The following is a 22,466-nucleotide window of genomic DNA, read 5'->3' as shown; positions in this document are numbered from 1 at the left end:
GGTCTGAGTTAAACCCTGGATCACACGTGAAGGCATAGGTCTCTCACCCTGGTCTCTGGTAGGTCTGATTGAAATCCTGGATCGCATGTTAAGGCACACGTCTCTTGCCCAGTTCTCTGGCTAGTTCCGAGTTAAACCTTGGACCGCATGTGAAGGCCTATGTCTCTCGCCCTGTTCTTTGGTAGGTCTGAGTTAAATCCTGGATCACATGTGAAGGCACACGTCTCTCACCCTGTTCTCTTGCTAGGTCTGAGTTAAACCCTGGATCACACGTCAAGGCATACGTCCCTCGCCCTGTTCTCTGGCTAGGGCTGAGTTACACCCTGGACTGCATGTGAAGGCATATATCTCTCGCCCTGTTCTCCTACTATGTCTGAGTTAAACCCTGGATTGCATGTGAAGGCATAGGTCTCTCGCCCTGTCCGCCGGCTTTGTCTGAGTTAAACCCTGGATCACACCTGAAGGCATAGGTCTCTCGCCCTGTCCTCCGGCTTTGTCTGAGTTAAACCCTGGATCACACGTGAAGGCATAGGTCTCTCGCCCTGTTCTCTGGCTAGGTCTGAGTTAAACCCTGGATTGCATGTGAAGGCATAGGTCTCTCACCCTGTCCTCCGGCTTTGTCTGAGTTAAACCCTGGATCACACCTGAAGGCATAGGTCTCTCGCCCTGTCCTCCGGCTTTGTCTGAGTTAAACCCTGGATCACACGTGAAGGCATAGGTCTCTCGCCCTGTTCTCTGGCTAGGTCTGAGTTAAACCCTGTATCACACGCAAAGGCATACGTCTCTCGCCCTGTTCTTTGGCTAAGGCTGAGTTAAACCATGGATCGCATGTGAAGGCATAGGTCTCTCGCCCTGTTCTCTGCCTAGGTCGGAGTTAAACCCTGGATTGCATGTGAAGGCATAGGTCTCTCGCCCTGTCCTCTGGCTAGGTCTGAGTTAAACCCTGGATCACACGCGAAGGCATACGTCTCTCGCCCTGTTCTTTGGCTAAGGCTGAGTTAAACCATGGATCGTATGTGACGGCATAGGTCTCTCGCCCTGTTCTCTGCCTAGGTCGGAGTTAAACCATTGATTGCATGTGAAGGCATAGGTCTCTCGCCCTGTCCTCCGGCTAGGTCTGAGTTAAACCCTGGATTGCATGTGAAGGCATAGGTCTCTCGCCCTGTCCTCCGGCTAGGTCTGAGTTAAACCCTGGATCACACGTGAAGGCATATGTCTCTCGCCCTGTTCTCTGTCTAGGTCTGAGTTAAACCCTGGATCACACGCAAAGGCATACGTCTCTCGCCCTGTTCTCTGGCTAGGGCTGAGATAAACCATGGATCACATGTGAAGGCATATGTCTCTCGCCCTGTACTTTGGTAGGTCTGAGTTAAACCCTGGATCGCATGTGAAGGCACACGTCTCTCGCACTGTTCTCTGGTAGGGCTGAGTTACTCGCTGGATCGCATGTGAAGGCACACGTCTCTCGCCCTGTTCGCTGCCTAGGTCTGAGTTACAAAAATACCATTCGATACTTGCGCACACGCTAGGAATGTACTGTTTCCTTCTCTTGGTGCAGTGAGTTCCCCCGACTGGTGCTGACACCATCATTGGTTCTTTGCTGGTGCAATAATTGGTCACCCATTATTGGCTTGGTTGGTCCATTATGGCTTTGTAGTGAGCCAGAATTCTGGAGGCTGTAGCAACACCGGTCCTCCTGCACCCACACCTTCCAGGCTTTGAGCTACAAGGGACAAGGAATCTGGGTTCAGGTCCTTACCAAGGGTGTGTTACCAGGCTGGAGACGGTGAAGCCCCCGACCTGGAGGGCTGCGCCTCGTAGAAGCAAGCTGTTTCTTGGAGATCCGTTACCTGGATTGCTTTCACAATTTGATCTCTTTACAGCCAGTAAAACCCTTGTGGTCTGTGGCAGAGAAAGCTTGCTGTATTTAGATGTATTTAGAATGTATTACTCCGTCTAATAACACCAGTTGACTGAGTTACCTTAAACCGGTCAGTGACTCTTGTTCTTTAATGTGGCTAATTTGTGCTAGTCATGCTGCCCTGGATTTTGAAACCCCTAAAACACTACTCGTCTGAAGGTAATGACTTGTTCTGAAAAATACACATATTTGGAGTTTGGTAAACCACTCGTCACTCATTTGCTGGCTCTCCCCATCCGTTTCCTAGGTTGTTGCATTGGTAATTACACCTGCCCAGAGACAGCGGCTCTTTCACCAAGACCACTGAAACACTTTGCCAAAATGATCTTCTTTCAGAGTGTAGTTACTGATTAGTACCCACTCATATTTGCGTTTGCCCTTGTCACAACACTGTACTAAAAGCCGGTCACCATCAAGTGACAAGGAAGTTAGATTAAAATATAAATAAAAGCCATTTATGAAAGAATGGTATTGATGATTCTTAATTCAACCGTGAATGTACTCTCCAAGTGCACTCCTTCTGCTGCTGATAGGGTTTAGACTGAGGCAAGTCCTCCGTGTGGGTAGGAGGGCAGTTATCCCAGTGATACTGCAGTCCAAGCCGCCCCAGGATCTCCCCTCGTGTGGGTCCTCTTTGGAAACATGGCATGAATGTGCAGTCCCCACCTGTGTGCACCTTCCACAAATCTTACGTTGGTGGAACTTCCAGAGATGACCTGTAGAATGCTTTTGCTCAAGAAGTAGTCCTCTTCTTCCTACTTGTTTCCCAGGAGCAGGCAGAGTGCACCGATACCATGCTTTGACCGCATGGAGAGTACAAAGGAGGCTAGCTACCACCTTTTTAGATCCGGGTAGGTTTCACCAGGGAGAAACCCATCTAACCACAAATCATGTTAAATCCTTGTGTGCTTTTCTTTTCGAATCTCAGCATTTGATCCTGAATAGTTTACTATACTTCGGATTAAGCTTCCATCATCAGGCTCAGAATCCTTGTCATATTTACTACCGCCCTATTGCGTTTCTGTTTGTAGCCTTTCTACTTCATTGCATGTCCAAAACGCAGGTTGTTGTGTGATCACTTTAATCTCGACCTCAGGGTATTATCCTCAGGCTGTTTACCGCATGTCATTTTTAGGAAGTCCGCCAATGAAGATCTGCTCGTTTTAGGCATTTTCCTGGTTTTTAGGAATAATTTGAATGGAAAAGTTGCCCCGCAGCGTTTAACATTTAAGGAAGAAGTTTCTTCCTAAAGTCCATTTTCTCTCAGTGTTGGCCTACAGCTGTTGGGGTTTCCTTTGAGGATTAGTCTGTGGATTGTTAAGTAATTGTTCTCTCCATAAATGTTTATTTGTTCTATTGTCTTTGAAAAATTGTACATCCCGAATCCTCTCAAGGTTCCCTTAAATTATTATCATAAACATCACTCATATTAACTCTTAAGACTATGAAGACAGCCTTGGTTTCACTCACGAGATTCTGTACTACAGAGATACCGCCCCCCCCCCCCCTCTGCCACCCAATGTGCTAGGCTTCCTTCCTTGGTTGAGAGACCATCTCCAGCAGCTTCCTTGGAAGAGAACTCCCCCCATTGGCCCCCTTGTGGTTGATGTGATTGAAGGAGTTAAGGTGAGAGGGAAGGAAGGGGCATGGGGAGAGACGTGGCATGAGGGATGTGTCCGTAAAAGAGAGAATTGGCAGTGAGCATGGGCAGAGGTACTGTCCAAATGAAACCAAGTAGAAGGGATGGGCATACAGAGGTGGCTCGGAGAAGACATGGGAAATGGGTGGTTTGTCTCCAGATGTCAAATAAAAAATGAAGATAACCTGGGGGAAGGGCGGAGAGTGAAAACGGGCTACAAAGCGGGAGGAACGCACCAGTTGAGATGTGTAGTATTCAGAAAAAAAAGTTTGACATTTTCGACTATTTACTCACCGGAACTCAACTATCATGGAGTTAGAACATTTCTAGGAAATGTATTGTTTTTCGCCTGGGTAACAGAATTGCATTTCAGTGCATGTTTACTATAAGAGCTCAGAGAAGACTCTTTGCGGACTAACAGGATACCTTTTTGGATAGCAGCAGTACAGTCCGTGATCACCACTTCAGAGTACCGGGCAGAGCACACTGTAGTCTCGTCAAGAGTTATAGTGCTTCATAGCACGTTTCTTCCATTTCTAGCCACTGTTTGTAACTGATATTACTCTCGACCAAGTGATAGTACTCTGTTACTAACCCCCAGAAGGATGGAAGGCTTAGAGGGCTTTGACAGAATACATATTTGTGCCCTGTAGATGACTGCATTTGTCAACTTACTGAGCCATAAAACATATGTAGTCTGCTGTCCAATGCAGCATTGTTTATAGATGTGTTTTATTTGGATTTGTGGAGCGCAGATCCCACTAGAGAGCAATGACCATGGGTGGGAGCCAAAAAAGAAGATTGATTGGTTGCAATGAACCAGTATATTCAAGGGTGGAGAGTCCTCGGGTGTGGAGATCTAGTGTTCTCTGAAAATTCGGGTCTTCATTCCTTTTAGAATTGCAAATGGGATCAGGCAGTTTTGATGGTGAACGGGGTAATGTTCTAGATCCTGGGATCAAAAATAGAAAAGGCTGTTTTAGCATGTGGTGTTGTGGACCATAAACTCAAGAGAAGGACATGGGGATCTCTCTCTTGTAATCCATGCAGTATGCTCCATGGCGTAAAAACGACGAGCTGTATGCTTCTGTCTGTTTTGTTGCCTCTTTGCATCCTGCAGTGAAAATACAGCTCTGCTGTTGAAGCTGCTTGAAATGCCAAAGCGGTTTATTGCTCTTAAATTAATGTACTGCAGTATCTTCCTTAGTGTAATGTAAAATCCAAACCTATCTCTTAGTCAGTTTCCCAGTACAATTTTTATCCGCTGCCCTCCTGGATCATTGTAGACCTGATCTTTCTTATTTGTGTTTGTGTCTCATGGGCTTTATGTAAACCCAGAATCCAAGCTTTAGGCGCCTAAACAGGTATGGGATCACGTGCACAGCAATTCTACTAACAGTATTGGAAGTTAAGTGGTGGCTCTGCAGTCCACTCAGTGACAGCCATCTCACAGTCCACTTACCCCAGACCACTTCCCTTCCTTCAGAAGGTGCTCCTGGCTCACATGTCAATCCTGGAGGCAGAAGTCCTTGCCTTCTTCAAACAAGCATTGGAAATGCAATAGGTCTCGCATTAGAAAAGTTGTAGCTATTGGTTTTGTAAATGACAATTTTTTTAAATGTGTTGGTCTTGAAAATAGCCAAATTAATAGCATTTACAATGCCAATACTTTAAAATTTTTCAAATGTGACACCTATAGCATTTGTAATGCAACATGTTTTGTATGTATGTAATTAAATGCAAAAAAAACGAGAGACACAGCCCTCAAAAAAATTGGCGCGAAATGAAGACAAGGCACATGTAAGTGAGGGCAAGTTAGACCTTTCAGTGCGTCGAAACACTAAAACACACAATACTTTAGAGACCTAATGTGTTCTAAATTTGCAAGGATCGATGTGTTTTGTTTCATGGTGACAGGCTTGAATCCTAGTGGGTCCACTTGACCATTATCCTTCATAGGTCGGACAAACATAGTGCATTGAGTTGTGTGCTAAAGCTGTTGTATACCAGTCTCAACAAAACGATTGCACGTGAATCTCCGATATATGAAATGCATCTAATTGGTCTGTTCGCACTTGGGGCCATTGTGTCATGCTGCCCTCCCAATATACACAAAATCAGTGGCAGATCCACAATCGACACACTGTGTGGAATGGAAGTGTGGAGAATAGGGGAGAGTAGGTAATGTAAAACAAAAACACCCATTAAAGCCAATTCTAAGCATGGAGGATGCAGGGAAGCTAATTTCTGTTTGCTGAACTGTGTTGTCACGGGGAGCGCTTGGAGGGAGGATCAGGAGGCAGGATAGAGGGAACTGATAGGGTTTAGACTGAGGCAAAAGCGCGGCAGGGGGAGCGGTCAACAGTAATTTAGGCAGTTAAAGAAGAGATAGCGAGGGGTCTGGTTACAGGGTGAATGGGGGGGCGAGGCCATCTAAATGAAGGAATTTATTCCAGATAAGGAGAACAGGGTGGGTGAGGACTATGATCCAATAGGCGGTCCGTCACATCGGATCTGTGCGTTACGGAGTTGGCACCATTCTGACAATACACGGACTAATTTAATGTTACAAACATAACGAGAATACAGTTTAGGAAATGGACATAGCAGCCAAGGTTTTGGTTTGCTAAGTGTGACATTTTCAGTGGGGTGAGTGACGTGTTAGCTGCTGTGAGTGCCGCTGTCCGGCGGCGGGGGTTGGGTAGTGAAGTGGGATTGTGAAGCGCTCGGACACCTTCGGGTAAAGTCTGCGCTATATAAACAAGTTGTGAGGAGCCTGGAAATAATTTTAAAAAAGTACTGTCGCACGGCCTGGCGGCCGTTTAAAGTAAACGAAAAGTTAAATGTTAAAATCATTTAAAGAATATAAGCAAGATATTTTATGTGTGTATAAACGTAATATTTTTGTATGGCACGATGAATAGGTACACCGGAAAATCTGATATGGATCGCACGAGCATTAAGGTCGATGCGGTACATATTTCTGAGTTAGACCTCAGTGCGAACTGGTGCTGGGCTTGGTAAGACACGTTGTTATAAAACGGGAGTCCACTGAGTTTAAGAATGCTAGAATTGTGTGCTAAAGCTGTTGTATACCAGCCTCAACAAAACTTAAAGTACTGAGTCATAGTGTGTGTGCAGGGAGAGAGAGGGGAGGTGCTGGCGGCTGGGGAGGGGGAGGAGAAATGCGAGTAAGGCTGTCTGCGGGGAGAGAGAGGGGCGGTGCTGGTGGCACCAAGCTGGGGAACAGATGGCGATGGCTGGAGATTTGATGCTGTGCACGCGCATTTTAACTCATTGCGCTTGCGCATTGAGCTAAAAGCGCACATGCACTGCATCAAATCGCCAGTCTGGTTAAACTCTGGGAAAGCCCCTATACTCTCGCCAGCTCGAATGCGCAAGCGCATCGGCAGGCGAGACCTATAAATGTGTCATAAAAGTGGTATTTGGGGGAAAAAAGGGCAGTGAATGTTACTCCTTTTACTTCTTGAGTTCCAAGAATGATGCCAGCCTGAGACTTATCCTAGATCCTTGCCTTCTGATCCCTTTTATTAAATAGCACAAGTTCAAGATGCTGTTCCTCAGCACTGTCAAGTATGTCTTAAACTCAGAAGATTTTCCCTGGATCTCCAAAATACCTACTTTCTTCTTCCAATTTTCCCCACCCCTCACAGACAGTCACCCCATTTAGACCGACAACAACCCCACTTGTCTCTACAAAGGTGCTGCTGTCACGATCGCAAGACCATGTGATTTCATAAATGGACGCCTGGCTAGTGAAGCTAGTCCCAGGTGCTGGTCCAGAAACATCTGCACCGGACAATGACTCTTCTCGGACTATGGCTTTACCATTATTGTCTAAAAGTCTCAACTCTCACATATAGGCTAGGTTTTATTGTGCCGTTGCCCCAGTATTGGACTTTCGTAGATTCCCATGCTTTGTATCATTCCCTGTCGTCATAATGGGAACCTCGGTAATAGAAAAATACCATAGCAGTAGGTACAAAAGTGAAAGACATGCCTAGGCTTCATCTCATTTTATAGCCTATCCACCTCTTTTTGTAAAAGAGACCAAGAAAGTTGCAGCAACCAATCAGAGTAGCCTCACCCCATAGAACCCTCCTGAGAGAGCCTCAGAGCCTCAGATGTTATACCGCACGTTGTGCTAAGGGAGTCTCCACTGAGCTCTGCTCAGATTTCTCTTCGTTTTTGGAATTTTCTTCTTTTTCAACTCTGTGTCTGATAATGAGAAGGCATTATTCAGAGCTTGTGCTACCTGTTCAAAGAAGATGCTATACATTGAGGGCAAGCATAAGGACTGTATATACTGTTTGTACCCGGATCACAAGGCCTTAGATTGTAAGATCTGTAGGACTTTCTCTACGAAGACCTTGAGAGACCGGGAAGGCCGCTTGTTAACCTGGTTGCAGAAAATGAAGCCTTGTAAGGAGGTTCTATCATCCGACAGTGAGGATTCTTCCTCAGCTGCGTCCTCCAGGAGATCCAAGAAAAGGGGTAGGTCCTCCCCTTCAACATCTTCTGAGCCCCCTGTTAAGGCCCTGCAAGTGCCCTCTGATAGGTCTGAGAGGCCCAGTCCCAAACAATCTCCTCACCGAGGTGTAAAGGAGAGGCTGGGACAGACTGAGGAGACAGTCATCAAAGAAGGTACAAAAAACCCCTTCTATTGCTTCTCCACCATCTGAAAAGGAGAGGGTATTCAAAAAACCTGCTACTGTCCCTCAGGAAGGAAAATTGGATAAGAAATGTCGTCCGTCGACGACGAAAATATCTGGTACGTCAACGACGACATCCAAAATTCACTTGGGTTCTGTTACAGCTCAGTCGACGGGATCGTCGACTGCAGCTTCGTCTATGGTGGCTGCAGTCGACGTTTAAGGTACCTGTTCCCTTCTCATCGACGATGGTGCTTACATCTTCAACGTCGACGATGATGACATCGAAAATAGCGTCGACGGCTGCAACATCGACGAGAAAAACGACGTCAGCAGTGATGATTATGATGACTAGCTCGTCGACAATCAGTCCACCGTCGACGAGGTCCATCTCTCCTTCGACGACATCGTTGACGATTCAAAGAGTCCATATTTCTATAAAAAGACAGCAGATCACCCCAGAGATGACATCTCCTCGCAGAGTAACACCATTGATTCCGCACTGCAGGCTTCACATGCGTCCCCTGCAGGAACAACTAGACTTGCAATGGCGTCTAGCAGAGGGGTCTTTCGAAGACAGGATAAAGATTACTCGTGTCATGAAGAAGGCGATTAGGTGGTGGACTATAACAAGAAATATTGAGGAAGGTCTCTCCTTCACGGTTCCTCCCTCACAGTTCCTCCCTCTCCGTTAGTCCTGACCACAGACACTTCTTTAAAAGGCTGGGGAGCTGTATTACAGGATCTTCAAGTGAGCGATCACTGGTCTCCAGAGCTTCGCACCTCTCACATCAACCTACTAGAACTGAGAGCAATTTGTTTAGCTCTACAAGCTTTCATTCCTAAAATGTGAAATTCTACTGTCCTGGTGTGTACAGATAACACAACGGCCATGCATTATGTGAACAAGCAGGGCGGAACAAAATCCAAACTCCTTTCAGAAGAGGCTCAGGAGATCTGGGAATGGGTTATTAGCCACCAGATATCTCTCTCGGCAGAACATCTACCAGGTTCTCTCAATGTGGATGCGGATTCATTGAGCCGCCTAAGGTCTTTCTCCCACGAACGGGCATTGGATCAGAGAACTCTCGACAGAATAGTCTCTCGTTGGGGCACTCCTCTTATAGACCTGTTCGCGATTCCACAGAACAAGAAATGCCAATTCTACGCAAGCAGGTATCACTATCGAGGGTCGCTTGGGGAATCCCCTTTCGATAACCTGGTCAGGCGTATTTCTTTACGCCTTTCCATTGATTCCTTTGATACCAAGGATACTCAAGACGGAACCCTGCACCATGATTTTAATAGCCCCAGCTTGGCCCCGCCAGTTTTGGTTCACAGAGCTCCTCCTTCTATCTCAGATTCAACAAATTCTCATGCGTCCAATTCCTACCCTGCTGACGATGTCCCAGGCCCAAGTAATGCATCCGGACATGAGCTCTCTGCAATTGACAGCTTGGATCCTGAGCCCCGGGAGTTCAATGCTTTAGATATCCCTCAAGATTGCAAGGTCATTTTAGGTCATGCTCGGGCTCCTAGTACAAACAGGACCTATCGTGCAAAATGGAAGCGTTTTTGTGAATGGTGCTTTTACTTCGGCTCCTCATAAAATCTTACCGTACATATTGTCTTTGGCCAAATCAGGTCTTCAACACTCTTCCATTAAAGTGCATCTGGCAGCGATCTCGAGGTTCAGACGAACAACCTCTAGCCATTCTCTTCGGTCCGCGAGGGTGATCAAGCAATTTCTAAAGGGTCTCTTCAGGGCTTTCCCTCCGGTGAGACCTCCTCCTCCAATTTGGCAACTCAACCTGGTCCTTGCCCATCTCATGAGGGCTCCTTTTGAACCAATATATAGAGCGGACTTGAAGTTTGTGTCCTGGAAGATTGCTTTTCTTCTGGCGATAACATCAGCCAGGAGAGTTGGAGAACTTCAAGCTCTCACAATTGTTGAGCCATTCTTACAGTTCAAAAAAGAATCTTTGATCTTACGGACAAATCCGAACCTTATCCAAAAAGTCCCTTCGGATTTTCACCTAAATGATCCTATAGTACTAAAGACTTTCTTTCCTCGACCGTCATCTCTGGTGGAGAGATCTCTCCACACTTTGGATGTCCAAAGTTGCCTGAAGTTCTATCTTCAACTTTCGAAAGGATTCAGGAAGATTTCGCAACTTTTTGTCGCTTCTAGCTTTCCAAGGAAAGGTTTGCCCCTGTCAAAGCACGGGATATCACGTTGGATTGCCAGCACGATTCATTTCTGTCATCAAGCAGCGGGGAAGCCGCTGAGGGGACTGATCAAAGCTCATTCTGCGAGATCAGTGTCACCATCTACGGCTCTGTTCTCTGGTGTCTCTATCACGGACATTTGTAGGGCAGCTACTTTGAGCAGTACCCATTAATTCATGAAACACTACGGTTTGGATTCTTCCACAAGGAGTGATGCAGCAGTCTGAGGAATTTATTCCAGTGAGCGGTGAGCTTTCATTTCTATCCCTCCTTCCTTTATTGCACATTTTGTATTTGATAATATTACCTATTTATTGTTAAAAAGTTTTTTGGCTCTCTAGCGCACATCTGCTTTCATGCGTCAGTCTACAGTGAAGAGCTCTCTAGCTCCCTGTCTGCATTTATCTATACAGAGAAGGACTCTCTAGCGCCCTGTCTGCTTTCATGTGTCAGTCTACAGTGAACAGCTCTCTAGCGCCCAGTCTGCATTCATCTACACAGAGAAGGGCTCTCTAGTGCTCCATCTGCTTTCATGTGTCTGTCTACAGTGAAAGGCACTCTAGTGCCCTCTCTGCTTTATGTGTCAGTCTACAGTGAAGGGCTCGCTAGCGCCCATCTGCTTTCATGTGCCAGTCTACAGTGCAGGGTTCTCTAGCGCACTGTCTGCTTTCATGTGTCAGTCTACAGTGAAGGGCTCTCTAGCGCACCGTCTGCTTTCTTGTGTCAGTCTACAATGAAGGGCTCTAGCACCCGTCTGCTTTCTTGTGTTGGTCTACAATGAAGGGCTCTCTAGCACCCCTCTGCTTTCTTGTGTCAGTCTACAATGAAGGGCTCTCTAGCACCCGTCTGCTTTCTTGTGTCAGTCTACAATGAAGGGCTCTCTAGCACCCGTCTGCTTTCTTGTGTCGGTCTACAATGAAGGGCTCTCTAGCACCCGTCTGCTTTCTTGTGTCAGTCTACAATGAAGGGCTCTCTAGCGCACCGTCTGCTTTCTTGTGTCAGTCTACAATGAAGGGCTCTCTAGCACCCGTCTGCTTTCTTGTGTCAGTCTACAATGAAGGGCTCTCTAGCACCCGTCTGCTTTCTTGTGTCAGTCTACAGTGAACCGCTCTCTAGCACCCGTCTGCTTTCTTGTGTCAGTCTACAATGAAGGGCTCTCTAGCACCCGTCTACTTTCTTGTGTCAGTCTACAATGAAGGGCTCTCTAGCACCCGTCTGCTTTCTTGTGTCGGTCTACAGTGAAGGGCTCTCTAGCGCCCTAACTGCTTTTATGTGTCCGTCTACAGTGAACCGCTCTCTAGCGCCTGTCTGCTTTCTTGTTGCCATCTACAGCGAAGGGCTCTCTAGCGCACCGTCTGCTTTCTTGTGTCAGTCTACAGTGAACAGCTCTCTAGTGCCGGTCTACAGTGAAGGGTTCCCTAGTGCACCGGCTGCGTCTACATTGTTCTCTGTATGGATTTGAACTTTGTTATGACTTTCTTCATAGCCACCCCATCCGAGTAGATGCCCAGTCTCTTCGTTCAGATGACCACTTAACCTCTGACCCTAAAAACAGTTCTCTTGGTGGTGATTGCATCTGCTCACCGTATCGAAGTACTTTAGGCCCTTGTCAGTTTGTCTGCCCTTTCCTACCTGGGATAACTTGGTCCTTTGCAGCTGGTCATCTTTTCCTTTTCCTACGTGGTTTTCCATAATGCCCACTCAATCAATATTCAATTTTTTCTTCCCTCCTCGACATCCAGCCAAGGAGGAGGAGTGGTGACATGGAAGGGCCGGCAGATGTGCAGTGTCCTATTACATCATTCACACTCATCAGAGCAGGGTGGATGGTCAAGTGTTTGTGGCTCTGCCAGACCAAAAATGGGGTTGGTGCTCCTAAAACAGAGATTATTTTGCGTTTGGTCATTCTTGGCCAAGAAGGACCCTCTAGAAGGCATATGCTCCTTCCCCTTTTACTAGATACATTGCTGCGTCCCTGGCCCTCTCCAGAGGTGTCCCCGTTGCTGACATCTGCTGAGCGGCTACTTGGTCATATTTCAATTCCTTTGCAAAGCTCTACTACCTCACGCATGCAGTGACGTGTACTTCCCCACGCTCTGTGGCATGATGGTTAAGTGGCAGTACTCAGTCCCAGCTTCTGGTGGGTGCTGCTTTAGGACTTCAGCCTGTGGTGAGGACACTGCAGGAAGGTGTATCCATTAGAAGAAAAGTCACTTAACCAGCCCAACGATTTGTGTGGTGGGTTCATAGTCTTACTGCCGATTCCTCACCCCGCCACCTCCCCAATGAGGTGGTGCCATGATTAAGCAGAACCCAAGGGCTGCCAACAGGTCATTTGCTGTGTTTTGTGTTTGTTGCTGTGGTGGCTTTTTGGTCCTCTTTTCAACCACCAGTGGGGGCAGAATGGATATCGGGAAGTGACACCAACACATTTGTTGATGCCTAATTTACTTCAATTACTTCAAATCCGGAGGAAGGCGGAGCAGCTGTTGCCTTGCAAACCTTGTATGCGCCAGAGGGTAATTCAGAGGAAGGTTTTTTTGGATTATTCAGAAACCTGGAAGGACTATAGACAAGATGAGACGTCCGCAGGAAGATTATGTATCCACCACAAATATAATCACACAGTTAAGTAACTCTTTCGTCATGAGCTCAGTCTTCAGGGTATGGTAATTAGGTGTACCGAACAATCTTGGAGTCATGGCCAGTGGATGGGTCTGTGATCCTCGAGGCTTGCCGAGCTCCTGAGTTTGGAGTCTGGGGACCCCTGCTCTAATTCTGGCTTCAGCATTTGACCCAAACCACCAACTCTTCCTGTGCCTAAAACCGAATGAAGATGCAGTTGTAAATTTGTGTTGTATGTAAATCTAAAATACCCTCTTGTATTCCATCTTCTATCCTCGCCTAATCCCATCCACGTGTTAAGGTTTGTCTGTTGTCTTTCAGACAAAAGTCTGGCCAGGCGGGGGCTGTTGCTTTGTCCCTCCATCTGCAGCAGCACAGAGGAATGCCACTCAGATCTGTGGCCAAGCTCCAACCCAATTTTGCTGGTCAGGCTATAGACTGACCGACTTCAGTTGACATATTTCATGTCTTGTGCAACAAGGGATACTTACTGTTCCTTTGTCTTGGATGAATGTTCCAGCAGACACTTGCACTTGGCTTCACAAAGTGTTTTTGCTGGTCGTGGGCGAATCAGACACGCACCGCAAGTGGATTACAGGGAGGAAAGAAGATCGCGACACCGGCTGCCATTAAATCTGGTTAAGTGCAAATAGCAGTCCCATACCAGCAGGCTGTGTCATGGCTTCCACCTTACTCCAGCACTTTACACTCGCACTACCACTGAGCCATATAGCGCCGCCAGGCACACTGACGTCGCCCGTGGAAAAAAGGATGAAAATGGACCTCAGCATGCCAGGCAGTGTCTTACATGGCTCCAACGCACAGAATGCATTGACTGAGAGCTGGGACACCACCTGCCAGCGCAAGGGGAGGAATCTGCAGGTAGATCCTTTCACCAGAAAGATCGTTACCAAAGGTAAGTAACTTGTTTATCAGTCTCATTGATTAAGATGTGGTTGCTTGTGCCGCTTCTGCACAGTCTTCTGACAGCCTGGAGATCCCAGCTCCAGAGTGTTTTTGAGGCAGGTACAGTGGTCAGGGCATCTGAGGGGTCTCACTGTCCACAGTTGGAAACCAAGTGTGCCTTCTAACATCTATTTGTAAAGAGGAGGCTCGTGGGGGCGTGCAGGCGAATAATGCACAACCTTAAAGGCATGCTTAGCATCTGCATAGCAAGACATCTAGTGAATTATTTGGCCTGTTTATTCATTGTTTCTGCTTATTCTCTCTAGGTTTGTGTACAGAAGGACTTTACCGAGTGAGTGGGAATAAAACAGACCAGGACAACATTCAGCGGCAGTTTGATCAAGGTAATTTAAAAACGTATTTTAATGTTATGTTAAATGGGGTTTTATAAAGCGCACAGCTGCTCTGAGTGTCCCGGCGCTGGGTGAGTGAAGACTAGCAAGAAGGGGGGGGGGGGGGGGGGGGGGGAGAAATATTGGGAAGCAGAGTGCGGAGTTATTGCTGAAATAACCATGTCTTAAGAGCCTTCCTGAAGGGGAACAGATCCTGTGAAAGTCTCAGAGCAGGTGGTAAATTGTTCCATAGCTTAGCCACTTGGAACTGAAAAGAGCGTCCTCCTATTCGGGAGCACTTGACCACCGGAGTGCACACTAACGCCAATGAGGCGGAACGAAGAGAGCGACGAGGGTGGTAGAATTGGACTCTCTTCCTTGGATAAGGGGCCCCAGAGCCATGCAAAGTCTTAAAAGCCAAAACGAGGGCCTTAAACTGTATCCGCTTGCGAATCGTTAACCAGTGAAGAGAGCTCAGATGCTCAGACACCTGGGTCCTCGGGCAAAGGGAAAGGCTAGCCCTGGCCGCCGCATTTTGCACCACCTGAAGGCGGGTGAGCAGGTATTCTGGGAGGCAAAGATATAGTATATTTATATAATCCAGCCTGGAGCCAATCAGGGGCTGGACCACAGTTTTCCTGTGTGGGATCTGAAGTAGAGGCAGGAATTGTTTGAGCATTTTCAGGAAGCCAAAGCACTGACCGGCCACAGTCTGGACCTGTAGCTTCATACTCAAAGAGTTGTCCAGTTTAACACCTAGATTTTTTACGGACAATACCGCGTTTGCCGGAGGGTGCATATCCTGAGGCCACCAGCTCTGCCACAGGTTGTTCGATGGGCAACTAAAAAAGAAAATGATTTCAGACTTTTTGGAATTGCATTTAAGTTTATTCTGTTGACACCAGGAAAACTCTGCCGAAAGACAGGTCTTAATAGCTTCTCCCTCAAACTCTGAATCTTTGTTGCATGTAAAAAGTAATTGAGTATCGTCTGCATACGATACTATTTTAGCCCCATGCAACTCGGCTAAACTCGCCAGGGGAGACATGTACAGATTGAATAAGGTTGGGCTAAGGACTGAGCCCTGAGGAACCCCCACCTCCAAAGGGGGGGATAAGTGCAGAAAAAGGGTGGCCCAGACAGTCTGTTTGCACCCTGACAAAAAAGAGGCAAACCATTTGAGTACCGTCCCTTCAAAGCCAGACTCCTGGAGTCTCAATAGGAGTCCGCTATGAGGTACGGTGTCAAAGGCTTCCGAGAGATGCAGCAATATCAACATACCCTTTCTGCCTCTATCCAAAACGGCCTTAATAGACTCCGAAATTTCCAGGAGTGCCGTTTCGGTGCTACAGTTTGGGTGAAACCCTGATTGACTTTGGTGCAAAATATTGTTAGTCTCTAAAAAGGCAGAGGTAACTGAATGAACATATTTTTCCAATACTTTGGAAAAGGCAGGCAGGAGAGATATGGGCTATAATTAGCAGGTGTCTCAGGATCCATGTTAGATTTTTTCAGCAGGGGAAGTATATGTGCTTTCTTCCACTTATTGGGAACACACCCCTGCTGCAGGGAGGTGTTTAGTATCTGATTCACATAGGGATTTATAGGCATAGCTATAGCTGCCAAGATAGACGCAGGGCAGGGATCAGATGGGGCACCTGATTTCAGATTCTTCAGAATGCTTAATGAAGTCACCAGCGACAGAGGAGGGATCTCCATAACGAGAGGAGCAGCGAGACACGAGGGAGAATGAGATCCCTGTCCATATTGTTTGCCCCAGCGGAGGTAGAAAAAGTATCCTGAATTTCCCTGATTTTCTCTGCAAAGAAAGTGGCCATCTGATCCACCCAGAGTGCAGAGGAGGAAAAGGTCCTAGTTATTGCCTTGGGGGGTATGTAAATTCCTTTACTATTTTGAAAATCTCTTTATTGGTATTTCCCACTGCATCTATTCTTGATGAGAAGGTCTTTGAATAAAAGGTCTTTCAGAAAAATGGTTATTAGTGCTGCTTTCTGCAAACTGTTTTTCTCACAACAGCGAATCCTGAGCTGAAAAGTAGTGTGTATGTCTATGCAATTGAAAAGGTGATAGGGCAATTCTACTTCAGGGCCAACACTCAATGAAGTGCCTTTTCTGCTCACCAACCTACCATGCTACCTGAAAACGTGACTGATCCTAGTCCCCAGTCTGTAGCCATCTGCCACACCCACTTCTGCATTTTGTAGCTGCCTCACTGGCATATCTGGTTCTCCCATTGGATCTTTGACAGTTACACATTATTCTCAAATATTGGGACTCCCCAGAGATTCCCACCAGTATGTTCTTGTTTGATCACCAGCAGTGTCCTCTTAACATAACTTTTCTGATGGATACTTATAACGACAGATTCCTCACCATGTGAATATCCCCAGGCGCCTGACTGGATATGGGAAGCAAAAAACTCCTGTGCACCGATAGGTGGCATCATGAAGATTTGTTCCACTGCGCAAGTGACGGACGGAGGCACATGTAAGTGTCCTTTCTTTCCGTGCCATCAGACTCTGATCCAGCACGGCGCTCGTGTCCTTCCTCTGTGACAAGAATTTTTCTCTAGTTTTTTTCTCAAAAAATCTACCATTGTGCAAGGGAACAATTCACCTCCTAGGAACTGTCAATGATAGATGTCCATGAAGTGATCCTTTGATTCTTGGTTTCGGCACACGTCTCCAAGGCATGCGATGACTGCACCAAAACGAACCCAAAAGCCATCTGACAACACGGTGTATGGCGAAACACAGCAGCTCCCGATTAAAGTTGGCCCGCTCCAGAAGTCATTCCCACAACAGATGTGTTTTACTGTCAAAGTCTTCAGGTAAGTCAAAGAAAAAATGCAAAATGTTCAAGCAGAACTTGACCACTCTCGATGGATAGAATAGGGGCGAGGAGGTCACCATGCCTTACTGTCGCACTCTTGTTCCACCAAGGAGCGGATTCCAACCATGGTTCAGATGCACCTCAGTTTTCTGGGTCCATCAGCGGTTGCAATAGATAAAGTCCTTTAGGAAGGGTATGGCTTCCTCTAGCATGCCTTCAGGCACTAAGGATCCTCAGAGGCTTCCAGTCCCATTACCTCTGGTCGGTCTTTCCTTGGCGGCTTCTGTTCCCCCTCAAATGTGCTTTGTGTTCCGCACCAGTGCCACCTTTGGTTCCAGCAAAAAACCTGCACTAGTCCCTTGGATATCGCACTAAAGGAGGATCCACAATCTATTCTGGTGTTCGATTCTGAGCCAAATTTACCTCAACCATGGCTGTGCCCTTATTCAGACATGGAGCAGCCAATACTAAATCTGTCAAACTGAAAACACTATACCATTACCGCACAGACACAAACCCACCTTTTTGATTTGGATTCTTGACCATTATCATCCACATGGAGATGATAATAGGGGGTCATGGGTATGACTTTACCCCACCCCGTGATGAGAAACCTAGTATGTAGGCTTGTATTTCATCCGAGAAGCGATGAGGGTCTTGCATTGCACCTCCCCACTATGGACATAAAAACTATTGTACTCACTTAGCTCCTTCAGCCTGGCCAGGGCCCTTACTGACCAGCAAAACTAAGATCGTGCTTTTTGGAAAGGCCGACAAGATTTGGACAAAAGAATGGTGGCCAACAACACTGTGACCATGTCCCTCTCCCAAATCCGTATTTTGGAATCTTGGGGTAATAGTCGACAACAGGTTGTCCATGACTGAGCATGTCAACAAAGTAGTGCACACCTGCGTCGGCCTCATGCGCAGTCTGAAGAAAATTTTCAAATGGATTTCCTTTACGTCACGCATGTCTTTAGTACAAGGTCTCATTGTCAGCCGGATAGATTACGGGAATGCCTTGCTATCCTCCATTAACGAAAATCTTCTGGCCCGACTACAGGTACTACAAATCACCGCCGCAAGGCTTGTGCTCAACCTTCCCCCCCGCACTCCATCACTGCCCTGTCTCTAAACTTTGCACTGGCTCCCAATAAAGAAGCGCATAAAATTCAAACTATGCTGCGTAGTCCATAAAACTATCTATGGACATGGACCGATTTACCTGGAAGAAAAGCTCAAATTCCATAACTCGGCTAGAACACTCAGGTCTACCAGCAAACTACTTCTAACTGTTCCCATGGTCCGCACGGTTAGAAATGGTGATAGGGCATTTAGTAAACCAGCTCCTGAAGCCTGGAACACCCTGCCCCTCCAGATCAGGATAGAACCCAGCTATCTGAGATTCCGGAAGAACCTTAAAACCTGGCTCTTTTAGCCACCGGCCCACTGTTCCTGTCTTGTGGATCTGTGATGGAGGATCTGCTACGCTCTGAGACCTTCGGGTGATTTATGCGCTATATAAATCCATTTTACATTACATTTACATTGCCACTTGGGCTCAGTGGCACACAACCACCCTGTAGAAGGCAGGATCCACCGCTTTCTCCTGGGATGGCAGAGTATCACGTATGACAAATACGTCTTTCAAATCATCCAGATGGGCTGCGCCCTGCCATTCCTTTTTGACCTGCTGCACCCGCCACCTACATCAGAGAAGCTTTTGTAGGACCACATGCCTGTTAAATGGCCGAATGTGCAGGCTTTTTTGGCAAAGGAGCCATAGAGACGAAAAAGAGGACTGGATGTTATGCCAAAAAAGGGCGCAGGCCTTCATCCTATTTTTGATCTTCACCCTCTCAACGCCTTCTTGCGAAAGGACAAATTCAAGATGCTTGCTCTGACCCAGGTTCTAACCGCCCTGGATCCAAGAGACTGGACAGTGGTGTTCGACCAGCAGATTGACTATTTCCATGTCCCCGTACTGCAGGACCACAGACGCTTCTGCAGTTCAAGCACAGAATGACAATGACATACGAGAAAGCCCCTCCAATGAAGAGTGGACTTTCAGGAAGATGCTGACCTAGTAGAAATAACCAATGAGGGTAAAAATATAGCGGGCCACTAGTGCCATGGATTAAGTCCTAGGCCTGAAGATGCTAGAGAAATACATCACAAAAAGGTCAGTCAATATTAGATCACTACAGACTATTTCACCACCCATCTAGAAAAATGATTACCATTCCTCCAGTGCTACAGCAGATATGTCGTTCTCCAGTATTGGATCTTTCATAGATTCACATGCTTGAATTCTCCCCGTCATCGTAGTGGGGGTCCCACGGTATACTTATAACAGCAATACTTAACACTGCCATAGGCTACAATGCAATGAACAGTCACTGCAGTAGCCTATCCATTCATCAGGTGACAGCCCCCTGTAGAACACTCCAAGGAGAGGCTAGATTCCTCAGATTTTCTACCGCACGTCATGTGAAAGGGAGTCTCCCTGACCTCTGCTCAGTTTCAGTTTCTTATTCAATTTTCCAGATTTCTACTCAAAATGTCAGATTCTTCATAGAAAAGTCTCTTCAGGTCAGTCTGCATGCTGAAGATCCCCATAACAACTGTATCTACTGTCTCTACCCTCAACATAAGGTAAAAGACTGCTAGATGTGTAGGACTTTTTCAACCAAAACCCTTAAGGACATAGAGGGTAAGTTGTTGATTTGGCTTCAGAGACTGAAAAGTAAATCTGATGTTGACTCGGAGGATGAGGAGAGCTCTACCTCAGTCTTCTCAGGAAACATCTAAAATGAGAGAAAGATCTCATGAATCTCCTGAAGTTTCCAAGAAAAAGGCTTCTAAAAAGTCTTATCAGGAAGATGCAGGCACCTCACAAACAGGAAAGTATTCATTTCCTTAGGAGGAGAAAAGCCATCTAATCCATAAACATGAAAAACAATCTTCAAAACCATCCATGAAGATTAGTCTCTAGGAAGCTTATATCGTTGACGGCGTTTTCTGACTCCCTGTCGGCACAAAAACCACTATCTGAATGCATTTCACCTACCTCATCGTTAAAGAGCTCATTGTCGAAAACTAAATCGTAGATGACGGATACGACTGCCCTACTGACGACGGACCTGCCAACGACCCTTCCAGCAATGACGAAGGCTCCGACTCCTTCAACGATGACTCGGACGATGATGACTTCCTCATCAGCATCCTTGTCGACGACATTGGTTCAGTCGATGACCTCCTCTTCATCTACGACCGGGTTGACGCCGACCGCTACGGCATCGTCGGCAATAGTGACGACGATTTCTTTGTCTGCTCTTCTGTTGTCCTTGTCAATGACACAGACACCGCTGCCGTCTACAAAGCTGACGACACTGTATCCCCCGCCAGGTCGTAAGCGACCGTCGACGTTGCAACTAACCCCTGTATACTCGTCGACGACGTTCTCGTCAACGACAGTCGATGAGGTGTTTTATCCAGAATCCTGCAGTGGTCTCACATTTACCACCTTCAACATTTTTGGAGGAATCTGATGATGCAATGTTTGGTCCTGTTCACAGTCCCACTCAGCTTCATGTTAAGTATCAGGACGATGATGAGGATGACTGTGAAAGTTACTATCAGCAGGAATATCAGCCTCCACATGCAGAAATACAATACATGGAGTCTGTTGGTGAGCCCATGATCCACCTTCCTGTGGCTTTGGTTCAAGATCTACAAGACATGTACCGCACTCATTTTCCTTCATCAACTGCTTCTCTGCTGCCGCCACCGCCTGCACCTTCACCTCTGGAGTCTCCCCCACATAGGCCTGAGCCTTCTCCTACGGCATGCCCTGTGAGAGATACTGTTTCGCCATCATAACAACATGACACTTTTATGACTGAGAAATTGAGGGGGGTCAGCCGTAGAAAGAAGGGCAAATAGGTAATGAATGGGATGACTATGTTATTTCAACGCCTGCTTCTCCATCTCCTCAAACTGTGGATTCTCTCAGCGGAAGACATTGGCTTCTTCCCCGCACTAACGGAAATGGTGGCTTCCTGTTTTCAGTTGTCAATGACAGTCAAGCAGTCTGACTGTTTTCTTTATAGTTTAAAGGACCTGTCTAGAAAGACTGTGAGAGCGATACCCATTATAGATTATATCTGGGAGGAAGGTGTGAAGGAAATAAAAAACATCTGGTTATCCCAGTCTTGCCCAGGATTGACAAATAATATATGCAGGAGAGTAGGATCTGTTTCTTATAGTTACCCCCACTTTTTGCTGATGTTGCACTTTTTTTCGACTTTAGTCTGGCTGGCGCCCTGCTATCCAGGACCCCAGCCTAGCTGCTTCCTCTCTAAAATGATTGCATGTACTTTAGGTACACCACAGATTGGATTCTGGAGTACCCTTATAAGTCCCTAGGAAATGGTATCCTATATACCCAGGCCATAGGTACCCTAGAGGCCTCTCAGGGCTGCAGCATGTATTATGTCACCCCAGAGAGACCACTCATAATGACAACACAGGTTTGCTACAGTAGCCTGTGAAGGTGGTGTATGCACCCCTTACTTCGATATAGGTTTCCTATATCTACCTTATATCACTACACATATAAACCGATCAGTCACCCCTATGGCAGGCCTTATTAATCCTGAAGGCAGGGTGCTGAGTTTTGTGTGAGAGGGTGTCCATGCATGAGCAGGGCCCCTCTGCAGCCTTCAGAATATTTTATCCGGGGTTGTTCTGTGATGCAGCCAGACCATATACTCTTAAGTGCGTTATAACCTTGCGGTAAGTGCTAACTTTGGAATGGCTGCAAGGAAACATGTTGTGTTTGGTGTCAAACACCTTGGAATCATGCCTCCCCACCAGTCCTGGCGGCGGAGGTATGATTCCACCCTCCGAGAGGGAGAAACGTGACTACACCGGTACACCCGGTACCAGCTTAACAGAACCCTGGCATTACAAAATGGATGCTGCAGCCACAGACACGAGTCTGACCTCCTGCTGCTGGATGAAACTCTGGCATGGGAGGCTGGACAATAGGTTTCCTATCACAGGGAGGTGTAACCACCTTCCAGACAGGCTTTAGTGTATTGGGGCTGGGTGGATGTACTCCAAGAGTTTCTTGAAGTTTGCACTGGGGGCACATGTGGTGTCCCTGTGCTTAGTCCAGCTCAAACTGTTGCAGGGGCTTCCAGCTCCTGTGCGGGCGCGAAACT

The 22,466-nt window shown here is 46.8% G+C and overlaps 1 protein-coding gene across 2 annotated transcripts in view; it reads left to right on the top strand.

Annotated features, from left to right (window-relative positions):
• Window positions 1-22,466, top strand: part of ARHGAP5 (Rho GTPase activating protein 5) — a 568,297-nt gene that overhangs the window by 434,467 nt on the left and 111,364 nt on the right. For both annotated transcript variants that reach the window (XM_086936953.1, XM_086936954.1), the window contains one exon: window positions 14,320-14,397. In XM_086936953.1, coding sequence (XP_086793079.1) covers window positions 14,320-14,397 — 78 coding nt within the window. The remainder of the gene's footprint in view (window positions 1-14,319; window positions 14,398-22,466) is intronic.

The sequence above is a fragment of the Lissotriton vulgaris genome, chromosome 9 (genome assembly GCF_964263255.1).
Source record: "Lissotriton vulgaris chromosome 9, aLisVul1.2, whole genome shotgun sequence".
Taxonomy (NCBI): domain Eukaryota; kingdom Metazoa; phylum Chordata; class Amphibia; order Caudata; family Salamandridae; genus Lissotriton; species Lissotriton vulgaris.
This window is presented reverse-complemented; position numbering and strand designations above follow the sequence as displayed.